At 37.6% G+C, this 11786-nt stretch overlaps 1 protein-coding gene across 1 annotated transcript; it reads right to left on the minus strand.

Annotated features, from left to right (window-relative positions):
- Positions 1-4691, minus strand: eevs (2-epi-5-epi-valiolone synthase). The gene is made up of 5 exons (XM_022189488.2): positions 4549-4691; positions 1174-1807; positions 697-936; positions 295-547; positions 1-89 (listed from the first exon to the last, which is right to left on the minus strand). The coding sequence occupies exons 1-5, from the start codon at positions 4689-4691 to the stop codon at positions 1-3; spliced, it is 1359 nt and encodes a 452-aa protein (XP_022045180.2).
- Between the last annotated feature and the right edge of the window lie 7095 nt (positions 4692-11786).

The raw sequence follows: 11786 nt of genomic DNA on the forward strand, positions 1-11786 counted from the left end.
TTAATGGTCACCGCTGCTGACGCTCAGCTCGTCACGCCACTTTTTGTAAGCTTTGTGCAGGATCTCGTATGATGTGTTGTTAAAAATCTCTGCAGGAAAAAGAAAGAGCAAAGAAACATGCTTTAATTCTATTGTATATTACACAGGAGATAACTCATACAGTAATTTCAACAGCATAAAACAAGCTTCCAGTGCCGAGGATTTTGCAGAGATAAACAATGATTTGAACTAACTGTTTTCAACCAAGCATCAGTTCAATGAATTGTCTTTTCTGTTGAGTCCTTTGAGTCTTACCTGCTTGCCCAAGTCCAACAGGTAGAGGCATTCTGACCAGACCACCAGAGTGTTTCAGCCTGTCCTGCAAAGATTTCTGTATGAGCTCCATGGTACACGCCTCGTGCCAGACAGGAAGCTCCAGGCCCACCATGCAGCTGATAATCCTTTGCTTCTCTTCTTCAGTCAACAGGCCACTCTCTTGAGACACATAAACCATGTACGACATATCGATGTTCACTGCTTCACCATGCAGAAGAGATGGGAGAACTTTCTGGATGGAACAGAGAAAAAAATTAAAACCTAACTGATGATTAATGATCTATATTAAAATTGAATCCCTGCTGTATCTTTTTGGTACATGTATAATAACACATTTTAACAAAGGACTAAAGTGTTTTTCTGCAATGAGGAGTCAATTACCATCTCTAATGCTGGACTGATAAGGTGGCCAAAGTCCACAAGTCTGTTTAGGTCGTCCTCCCAAAGGTTTGGGGCGAGTTCCTCCAGCATGGTGGTGATGGCTATACGAGTTGCCTGCGATGCAGCCTTAAAACTGCTGCAGCCATATACACTGTTGTCAGCCTGGAATTTAGTGTCCAACAGCATGCAGCCGTGGTTCTCAAGAAGCTCAAAGAGGCCCTTGTGCTTCATCAAGGCCATCTGCAAAGAAACGGCAAAAGACACACTGAAAACCTCAATGGACATAAAAGGTGACATTAAAAATTACATGGCATTATTGCTTTAATCAGTGGAGACTCTTCGACCAATTTCTATGCTGTAAATGACATGTGCAACCGCAGTGCCTGATCTTTGCCACCAAGTTATCCAAGATTGTCGAAGAGTAGCACGTGTGTGTCTTTTTATAACTATTGTCAACACAAAGTGACCTTACAGTACCTTTAACATTTCTGCCAGCCCGTTGGAGATGTGTCGTCGAGGAACGCTTTGTATGAATGACAGATCGAGGAAGGTGGCAGTAGGTGGAATGTAGGCTCCCAGCTTGTTCTTGCAGTTTGCAAAGTTAACCCCTGTCTTTGCGCCTACGCTGGCATCGATGTAGGACAGCAGTGTGGTTGGGACCCTGATGTAAGGGGTGCGCCTCCTGTAGAGTGAGGCGGCCAGGCCCACGATGTCCAGGCACACTCCTCCACCGATTGCAATGATGGGCTCTGTACGGCGGTCCAGGGAAAAGTTGTTGACCTCTTCTAGGATCTTCAGGGCCATTTCCATTGATTTGTTCTCCTCAGTGGTGGGAAGAGCCAAGATCTTGTACACAACGTTGTTGGCCTCTAGGTATTCAGTTATCTTGGTACTGTAGATTTTGTAGACTTCCTGGTCAGTGACCACGAAGCGTCTGATTGGTTTGTTTGACTTTTTTATGTCTTCCAGCTGCCGTGGGTCGGTGATGTGGCCCAGGAGGAGGGTGTCGTTGCTAGGGTCCAGCAAGCCCTGAGTCTCAGTTACCGTGTAAGTGAAGGTGATGGGGCTGACCACTGTCCAAGTTGTGCCCTGTTCTGTGGTGCTCTCATAACTGCCACAAAAGAAACATAATATATTTGTACATATGTTATAGTCTTGTGTAATTAGAGAGTATACAAATACATGTTTTGTGAAAAGGACACACATCATGTTCATAGTGCAGGTGAACAGAACACTAGGGTTACATTCAAACCTGAGTAAAGAACTCCAAATATGAACCAAAGACTGAATGTAAAACTTGCTCTTAAACTGCATCTACTAAATTGCAGTTGAATTTAGCAGAAATGTTCAAGTTGATTACTGATATTCTCCAACCTCAAAACGTTGCAAAGAAGAATGGTTCCTCTATCTTTCCCCGTCTGAGTCTCAAGGACCTCGGTTTGCTCGAATATAGTGAAAATCTTTCTTTTTTCCAAGCAGAAATGTTTTGATCTTACCACACAAACAGGGTAAATTGCTAAATTATGATCCAGAAATATCATCCAAAATGTCAAATGTGGTATTTCTTAAGGCTAAGGCTTCTGCCATGAAATGATAAATGAAATGTGGCTCTATTTTCTAAAGGAATAGAGCTTGTTTTTCAAACTGCCACATGTCTGAGGACAAAGCACCTCTTTTCAGATTTTTCACAGACAAGCTATTAAAGTGTCCCTCTGGTCTCTGACTAAGAACCTACAAACTCATCTCTGTTTATCAAAAATGTATGTTTAAGTAATCCCTTAATGCCTTAAGTTTAAGTTTAAATACCTTGGTTTAGATGTGACTTCATATAGTTGCCTCATTTAGAATGTCTAGAATGATAAAGCCATCCTTCTCATTCTACACCCGCTTAAGGACACCAGCTCACCTACAAACACTGTAAAACTACTATGTGCCACACAAACTGTTATATTGGAGTAACTCATTGGTGCATTGCTTTTTCAAGGTAGAAATAATCCGCTAATAATATATCTTCCATATGTTTATATAAGAACATGAAGAGTTCATTTGCAAGAACTCTTCATTTGCAAGAACTCTACATTTCATTTGCAAGAAATGTATCAAAACTCCGTTTTGATACATTTTAAGAAAACTTTTTTTATTGTTTACTTGAGATAATATCAATCAAACTGAAGTTGAGTGGATTTGACTCAGTAGAAAAATACATGACAAAATAGAGAAAAAATAAATTATTAGTGTTATTATTATTATTATTGTTATCTCAAGTAAACAATAAAAAATGAGTTTTCTGAAAACGGAGTTACCTGTTTTTGCAAATGAACTCTTCATATGTTAACAAGATTTAAAAAAAAAATAATTTCCTTCTGGGCATCTTTAATCAAATAATTTCAATGCACAACACATCACATCCTGATCATTTCAAGATGAAAAAAAGTCCACTTCAAATTCCTACACATCCAATGTATTGTAGTTAAATACTGTAGCTCAAGAAGGTTATGAATTCCTGCATGTTATCTATTTCCCCAGCAGACCAGCGCCTTTAAAGCAGCCAAAACATGAATAACTTCAGGCTAAATTCTAACGTGTGAAATACCTGAGACACATTCAGCTGTTAGTAACTCTAATTAAGTGTTGTCCCTGAGAAACAGCTTTTCTTGACCATTTTCCTTAATCAGATCTTTCTTAATGCCTATATGATTAGCATTAAACAATATTACCCATGAACCTTAGCCACATAGGTGCTATAAAGGTCCCAAATCTAAATAATGTAGTGTAGTATAGACACCTATTTCGCTCAAATAAGGTTACAAATCAGCAGAGTTGTGATTAAGTTTTAGCTGAGCAATTTTAGTGAAATGCAAAGTGATTTCTTGTGAAAGAAAAGGACAGTGTGTAGTGTTTGCTGAAATGCATCCTGTAAAAGGACTCACTGTTTACAAGGTGCAAACACGGAAGATCCTGTTTAGAATTAAGATCAGATCAGACGGCTGGGATTACAAAGCATGTGAAAGTTAACATTAGTTTCTTCTAATCATGATGGTGATCTTTCATTGACCAGGTTTTCTCAGATTTTATTACTGCTTCTTTGTCGGTCCTCTACGCAGCACTGTCAAAAGAGAGGACTGCAAATGAAATGGAAAAGTGTAAGAAAATCAGTGAAAAATCACTGAAAAGAAAACTGCCATTAAGGAAAAAAGTAAAGTAAAAAGACTTTAATTTTATGCCACAGTTCATTTTTGGATATTTTTCAATCCAAACTTGAGCCCCGTGACAATTCATGCAATTAAAATACCAAAAACCAGAGTCTAAATTTCTGATGTTTCATACTTCAGCAGTCAGGCTAATGTTTGCATATGTGTTTATGGAAATGTTTGGCTTTTGTGCAGCAGTTCCCTTAATCTTAATCCTGCCTTCACACTGCGTAAAACAGATTGTATTAAAAACTGAACATTTTCTGCTATTCGCTCTGCTTTTTTCAATCACACCCAGTAAATGCTACTGTCTTGTTAAACCCTGACTGGTTATATTTTTCCATGCAAAAATGCTAAGTTACTGAATGAATTCTAAATGCTGTTCAGACATTTCAAACATCAGATCATGGGTTCATGTGTGCTGCAGTGCTACCATCAGGGCAATTAAGCAACAGCATAATTTTTCTATAATTACCTTGTGAAATCCTCTGAGAAAAGAGTCAGAGACAGAATAAAATTTATCTTTTGCATCAACAAACAAAACAAATCTGCAAACAAACAAAGACAAACACCAAGTGCCATCCAAGATTTGTGTCACATGCATCATTCTTATCAGGAAATTCAATAATTTAGTCTATTGAATAAAGAATATAGTACTCACATCTTTGCTGGTGAGACACAACAAGCTGTGTCCTTGTTAATCTTCTTTCCCAGTTTGCGCTTCCATGTACTTTTGACCCGAACTAAACTAAACTCACTGGTCTTTTGTTTGGTTTTATGATCCTCCTGTTGCGCTTTCCCCATTCTTGCAGTAATGACTGTGAGCTACAGGTGAGAACAGAGCTGGTGAAAGTTTTGAATGAGAACCCTGTCTGAAGAGTCTTTAAATACAGTATAGTATTTAGAGGAGGCCCATGAGACAAGGGAGGAGCATTTTCTTTTCGTATGGTTCACATGTCATGACATGTGTTATATCCTTATACAATTTTTGAGTAACACCTTTTATAATTTCTTGTACTCATTCCTCACCTTGTGTAACCATTGAATGAGGACAGGTGGGGCTATGCTCAGGGGACTGAAACATCAAGTCTGAAAATTACATATTCATGGTGGAACAAGGATATATAATTTGATTTGGACAAAGCATACTCACGCCTGCTTTTTAAATTTGCCAACATGATGTATAAAAGGTTCATATAGTGGAAATTGCCATAGTGGTGCAATACATTTACACATTTACATTTATGTTTGTGTGCATGAGCGGTTCTGGGATACCTGCTGTTCTTTAACATTAGTTTTCTATGTTTGTCTTACAGATTCTGTCAACACAACAGCATCACAACTGTCCAAAATGCAGACAAGCAACTTTACAGGTCTGTAGCTGAGATTAAAATGAAGGCTGACCTTGAAGAAGGGTGAAATCAGACCAACGAGTAAACTTGAAATCATGTATTTACAGGTGTTGCAGATGGTCTCTATTTTTCTTTCTAATTAAAACTGAAAATTGAAAATTGAAAGTTGAAATATAACTTAATTTGATAAGGTCAAAAAAATTTTAATGCTCAAACAAGAATTTACATTGTGTCTGCCACTCCAGGGCTAAAATCTGAAAATTAGTGAAATGTGTTGGTTCCACCCATGATGGACTCTCATAAATTACTGAAAAGACTTTGAAACATCCTTAACTCAGTCAGAACATGGCTTAAAACAACAAGAACAACGAAAGGAATGAAAAGTGATCAAAAATGAATCCAAAGATAATACAGTAAGTCAATACTTGTAAGCAACCAAACATTGCAATACATGACAATAGTGCAGATATGCAATATAGAATGCATTCTGTCAGGAATATACTATATATCAAAACAAAAGTTGACATATATATATATATATATATATATATATATATACACACACACACACACACACACACACACATATATATATGTGTGTGTGTGTGTGTGTGTGTGTGTGTGTGTGTGTGTGTGTGTGTGTGTGTGTGTGTGTGTGTGTGTGTGTGTGTGTGTGTAAAAGACCTCTGAGCTTGCATTGTGATAAAGGGAATCTTTTTAAACTTGAAAAAAAATGTAGGGAAAAAGAAAACATGCACTGGATGTTTTCTATATCCCACAAATAGGTTAACTCTGAGACATGCTATCATTGTATCATATGTTATTTCTATTGTAATGAAATTGTAATGAAAATACAAGAACAATGTGATTATAATTGTCAACTAGAGATTCTTTTGTGATGGTGAACATGCCATGAGTGAAATAGCTACAATAACTATGTGAAACGGAACTGAATAATTAGTGGAAAATATCTGTGTAAAGTAAACGTAATGTAAAAACTTACACTGGGAATGAGTTATTTTACTGTTACCACTAAAAGTCCCATTTCTAATATCTTAAAGGTTAAAAAAAAATCGAGTGGCATTTTGTTGTAGAGGGGGTGCATGGTAGGCCATCTGGGCTCTCAGACTAAATGTCAACTTTTGAGAAACAGCCCCTCTTGTCACCATTTTAAAAAACTGAGCATTTTTCAAAACAGGTTTGACTGGACTGGAGTTTCCCCCTTGACAAAATATCCACCAAGGCGTGAAACGGGACTCCTTAACTACCACAGTGAGATTTACAGTCATCACCAGACTTGTTCTCCAAGCTGAACTTCAGTAAAGTCTAAAGTTAACATCCATAGTAATATGCTATCATTTTAAATCGTATAATTTCTGCTAAATTTACATATTTTGATTTTTGGAGGCACTGTCGATCCCATTATCAATTTAAAAACACTTCAGTTTGGATAGGCAGAGATGGAGACATTTTGAAATGATGACGCAGAAAACCACGTTTGCTTTCTAAATGCAACTTAATATCACCACATGTTGTTCCCTGATTCACTCAACACAAATCCATTTGCTGAAAGGAATTGTCATTGGGGTTTATTTTAAACCTGCTGACCTCAATTTATCACATAAATACCATATCCATATAACTATATAACTTCGCCCTACTCTGGTGCTGACTGCACTATATTAAGCAGATTCCTCGACTGAAGAGTGTCTGTTATCTTCATGACAAAGCTGAGACTGTAATGTTTGCAAGACAAATGTTATTGCCCTTAATTGCTTTTATCAGAGCTTATCCAGATTTCTCCAACAAATCACCCAGATAAGGTTTTTGTAAACAAGTAATCATCATCAAATAGAAGACTGCAGATCCTTGAAGTCTTACAGACATGCTGAACACATTTCCTTCCTCAGAACAGACTTGCATAATGGATTTTTGTCAAGTTTTGAACCCTGCATTGTTTATATTACATGCATGCTTTCTGCTTTTGCAAGTCCTCTCTTGTCTCACCTTTGCTGGGGTTTTTGCTACATTTTTTTTTTTTTACAGCTGTAGAAATAATATAAAACCTAAAACCTCTTTGCAGGGCATACAAATAAAACAAGAGATCTGCCTCATATGGCCAATAACTCCAGAAGATAAATGATTTGAGTGTATGGACTCATTTCAACAAATTATTATTTTATTCATTTCTAAAAGTTTTATTCTTTTACTGTCTACAATCTAATTAAACCAGTCTGAAGTTGATCAAAATAATGAGACCGTAAAAGAGTTTTTCCAAAGTGTCACAACTGCCTGAATTCAGTTTTGTTTCCAAGAAGAGTGTTGTTGTAAATTTGACAAACCGAGGACAGGTCTTTGAAATGAGCTATGAACTAATGCAGCAGCATCAGAGTTACCTGAGGCTAAAAGTCACAGCTAATAAATCATGGATCTGTTGCAAAACCAATTTCTGCCTTTCATGCAAGCTCTGCTTATGCATCCTGCTTATATATACTGCATGTACTATTGTACATCCACAAATGTATTTAAAGCAAAATACACATATATTTTGTATGAAGTGACAGAGTTGCTCAAGTGGAGTAAATCTAATATTCTTTCCTAATTACTAATTTCAAAGAACGACACATGTTCAGTGTTACACAACATTTTTTCACTTGTGTGGAGCTGACCATACATCATCACATCAAAACCACCTTAACTGTGGTTCAGCTTAATGTATTTTCTGTTGGTCGACACGTTCTTCACAGAGAAGAAAGTTGAAGTCTTAGAAGTGAAACACACCCATGCTCAGTTGATTACACTAACTGGTATTACCGCGGCTGTAGTATTTGTTTCTCTGGTATGTTGACAACCTTTGCTAATATTTTGAAAGCACATTCAAAAAGTGGTCAAGCCAGATCATTTCAGAAGAAAATGTAAGATTTAATATCAAAAATGAATTTAACAGTGGGTTTTGTACATTATTTGCATTGTTTGGAGATCTAATGTTAGTTTTTTTTGGAAAGAAATAACTTTTGTGCATATAAAAGCTACATTCTCAACTTCCTACATTACTTGAAGAGTCTTTACTAAAATTGAAAATCAGCAGAATAAAAGGACTATTTACATATATGAATGACAAAAGATGACTATTGTAATAATTTTGAAGAGTCTAAACATCACTTTGGGGCTGCACAGTGGATAGCACTTCCCCGAGTCAGCTGGGATAGGCTCCAGCACCCCCACAACCCTAGTGAGGATAAAGCGGTGTATAGAGAATGGATGGATGGATAAACATCACTTTACACAGTTTTAACTGGACTCAGCTGATGTACCAGTGCTCTGTCCTCATCCTCTTGTTGTAAGAAATGTTGTATCATGTCTTGTGATTCAAATCAAAATTAGCATCACTAATCATCACTAGAGGTGAAATGTGAAAGGTGTCGCTCTGGTGACAGATCAGACAAATTATCATCCAACTGCAGCACTTATCATTTTGGACATGGTTGGTTTGCTATCACACTGTTAGCACCAAAAAGAAAAATGTTTTCAAAGTTTTCAACTTAACATGTGGAAAAACATGGGTTCAGTGTTTTCTCATCAAAAGAAAACTTCATCACATCCTCAACAACAGCCTAGTGAATACAATAGAACATGTTTTTATTGTTTTCTTTTTTCAACATGTCTAATAAAAGTGGTGTTTTGGGCCAAATTTGACCAAATTGTAATTCATACTACTACTACTACTACTAATAATAATAATAATAATGATGATAATTGTAGCAAATTTCCCCTCCTCCTTCCTTTACATACAACCCACGCACATACACTTATACATCTTGTCTACACAGCTTTACACTTGGGCTTTATCTTCTCATGTTTTAGTCTTCTCTGTTTTTTTCTCACCACACATCACACCTGGCCAATGCGTGCACGCGTGTGCACAGACACACACACAGACACACACAGACACCTTGTTGGAGCTGACATTTGTGGAAAATCACACGAGAGGGAGTGGTGTTGGTGTTGCACTGGCCTGAGGCCTCATGCCTATGACCAAATAACAGCTGTGTGAATATTTAGCATAACAGTTCAGCCTTTATACAACAGCTCTAAAAACCCTATTTGCTGGTTACGTCGTTACTTTCATGGATTTATTATAGGTCTTCGGGAAATATGACAAAACCTGGTGCCTCAAAAATATACATACAGCAACTTGAATTATCAGTTTTGGTGACAAGAAAAGCTAAAATTTTCTCAGTGATATGACCTCTTAAAGCTGCTGTCCGGAGTTTCCGTTTGTTTTCAATTTATGTATCATTTTTTAACAAAGCTTAAATGTGTTAGTCTAGTTCGATACTATAATATAAAGTTAGTATAACGCGATATGAAAATTTATTCCTGAGCTCCGCCTTCCTCTCATAGACCCCCATGTTATTCCAAAAAGTGCCGGTTGCTGCCGACCAATCAAGTTCGAGCTCCAGCTTTGTCATGCTGTCAATCAACGGTTACACGCACAGCAAGCAAGCCCATGCAGAGCTGTGGGAGAGCTCCGCACTATGCAACCGCGCGCACATTTGTTTTGCTTGTGGAGGAGAGAGCATCAGGGATCAGCAACTTCCAGAAAAGTTACCAATCCCACGGCTTGTCAGGCCAAGAGACTGCAGGACGTTTTTTGGCTCGGGGTGCTCGCGTCGCTCGCCGACCACGGCCTCCATAGCCCGCCTGACGGCTTCGTTTCGATGCCCGACCTCTGGAGGAAGATGTTGGGGCGTCTGGGACATACTCTTCATCAGAGGAGTCATGCAATTCTGAACTCTAGATAGAAATAAATAAACAATGTAACACATATACACGCGTAAATGCACTAAGTTTGATAAATAACGTCATCGAGAGGGATACACGAGTGTAATCACATATTGAAACTTTACTCGTTCGTCCTAGCAGATTCATGTTATTTTGGTATTAGGACAAGTTAGACTCAATACAGCATTCTAACGTAATTCCTTTATTATTTACTAAATGTACTAAATGTAGAAGAGGGGAAAACAGCAAAACAGGCAAGATACTGCAGCACTCCGGGCACTCCTCTCATGTACTGCGCGCGTGCACAAATAAAGGTGCGAAATCAGAGGGAGGGTGGGACCAACAGCGTTTTGGGAGACGCTGCGATTCAAACTCTGGACAGCAGCTTTAACTTCTGGAGAGTGATTACAATTGACTACAGCTGGTGACCACTCAGAGTCAATTTAAATAGGGCCCATTTGATACACTCATTAGACACAAGACCTGAAAAACAAATTGTTGACTTAAACAAGCCAAGAAGGTCAATTGGAATCACTTCAAAGCAGCTACAGATACCAAAATCATTTGTGCAAACAATTTTTTGTAAGCATAAAGTTCATGGTGCAGTTGTGTCAATGCCACAATCAGAAAGAAAACACAAACTATCACCTGTTTCTGAGTAACAATTGATCACAATGGTCAAGAGTCAACCAAGAACCATGGAAAAGTAGGTCAGCAATGAATTCGAAGCTGCTGGAACACATCTGTTAGAGTCTACAGTGAAATGTGTTTTACAGCCATGAACTCAAAAGCTGCTGTGCAAAAAGGAAGCTCTCTTTTTAGAAACACCATCTTAATGCTCTATTGAAGTTTGCTGCTAATCACATGGACAAAGAAAAGGCTTTCTGGAGGAAAGTTGAGCTATTTGGCCACAGTTACTAGAATCATGTTGTTAGTAGAGAAGGTGGTATTTAACCCCAAGAACAGAAAGCAAACCACCAAGCATGGTGGTGGTAGTATTATGCTCTGTTTGGTGCCAGTAGAACTGATGCTTTACACAAAGTAAATGGAATAATGAAGAAGAAGGATTAACTCCACATTCTTCAGGAAATCCTATAATCATTAGCCTAAACGGGTCTTGGAGGCATTTGGTTGTTCCAACAAGACAATGACCTCAAACATACATCAAAAGTGTCAAAGAAATCAGGTCAAATTAAGGTTTTAGACTTATCTCTCCAAAGTCCTGCCTTTAACCACATCAAGAACCCGTGAACTGTGATAAAGAAGCAAGTTTGTGTCAGAAAGTCAACAAATGTAGTTGAACTGCAACAACTCTGTCAAGAGGAGTGTTCAAAGATACAACCAGAATGCTGTTGGTGGCTAATGAAAGTCCCTAGTTGGCCAAAAACATTAAACCAAATCGTAGCATTGTTGTATGTGTATTTTTAACCCAGCAGATTTTGTCAAATTTCCAGAAGATCTTTAATAAATGTATAAAAGAACTAAAAGGCATGATTGTTTTTGTGTGACAAAACAATCTACAAATCATCGTTTACAAATCATTTACAATTTAGCCAAGTGAGAAATACAGACATGATGCTGGCACACAAATAAGATACTTGGACAACAGTGATGATAAAACCATTAAAAAGTCAAGGGTAATTGAATTGCTTGAAGCCCTTAGTAATAAATATAGGATCTGAAAATTAAAACATATAAATCAGCTAAAAAACTGACAGCTGGAATTAAATTAATCTAAATCTAAAATTTAAAAACCTCAGTT

The sequence above is a fragment of the Acanthochromis polyacanthus genome, chromosome 5, assembly GCF_021347895.1.
Source record: "Acanthochromis polyacanthus isolate Apoly-LR-REF ecotype Palm Island chromosome 5, KAUST_Apoly_ChrSc, whole genome shotgun sequence".
Taxonomy (NCBI): Eukaryota; Metazoa; Chordata; class Actinopteri; family Pomacentridae; genus Acanthochromis; species Acanthochromis polyacanthus.

Excerpts from the sequence above, each read along its gene's own strand:
- eevs (XM_022189488.2), bottom strand. The coding sequence starts at position 4,691 with ATGGGGAAAGCGCAACAGGAGGATCATAAAACCAAACAAAAGACCAGT. Across the intron at positions 1,808-4,548 it reads TGTGTCTCACCAGCAAAGAT|TTATGAGAGCACCACAGAAC; the intron begins GTGAGTACTATA and ends CTTTTGTGGCAG. Across the intron at positions 937-1,173 it reads GGCTGGCAGAAATGTTAAAG|ATGGCCTTGATGAAGCACAA; the intron begins GTACTGTAAGGT and ends GTTTCTTTGCAG.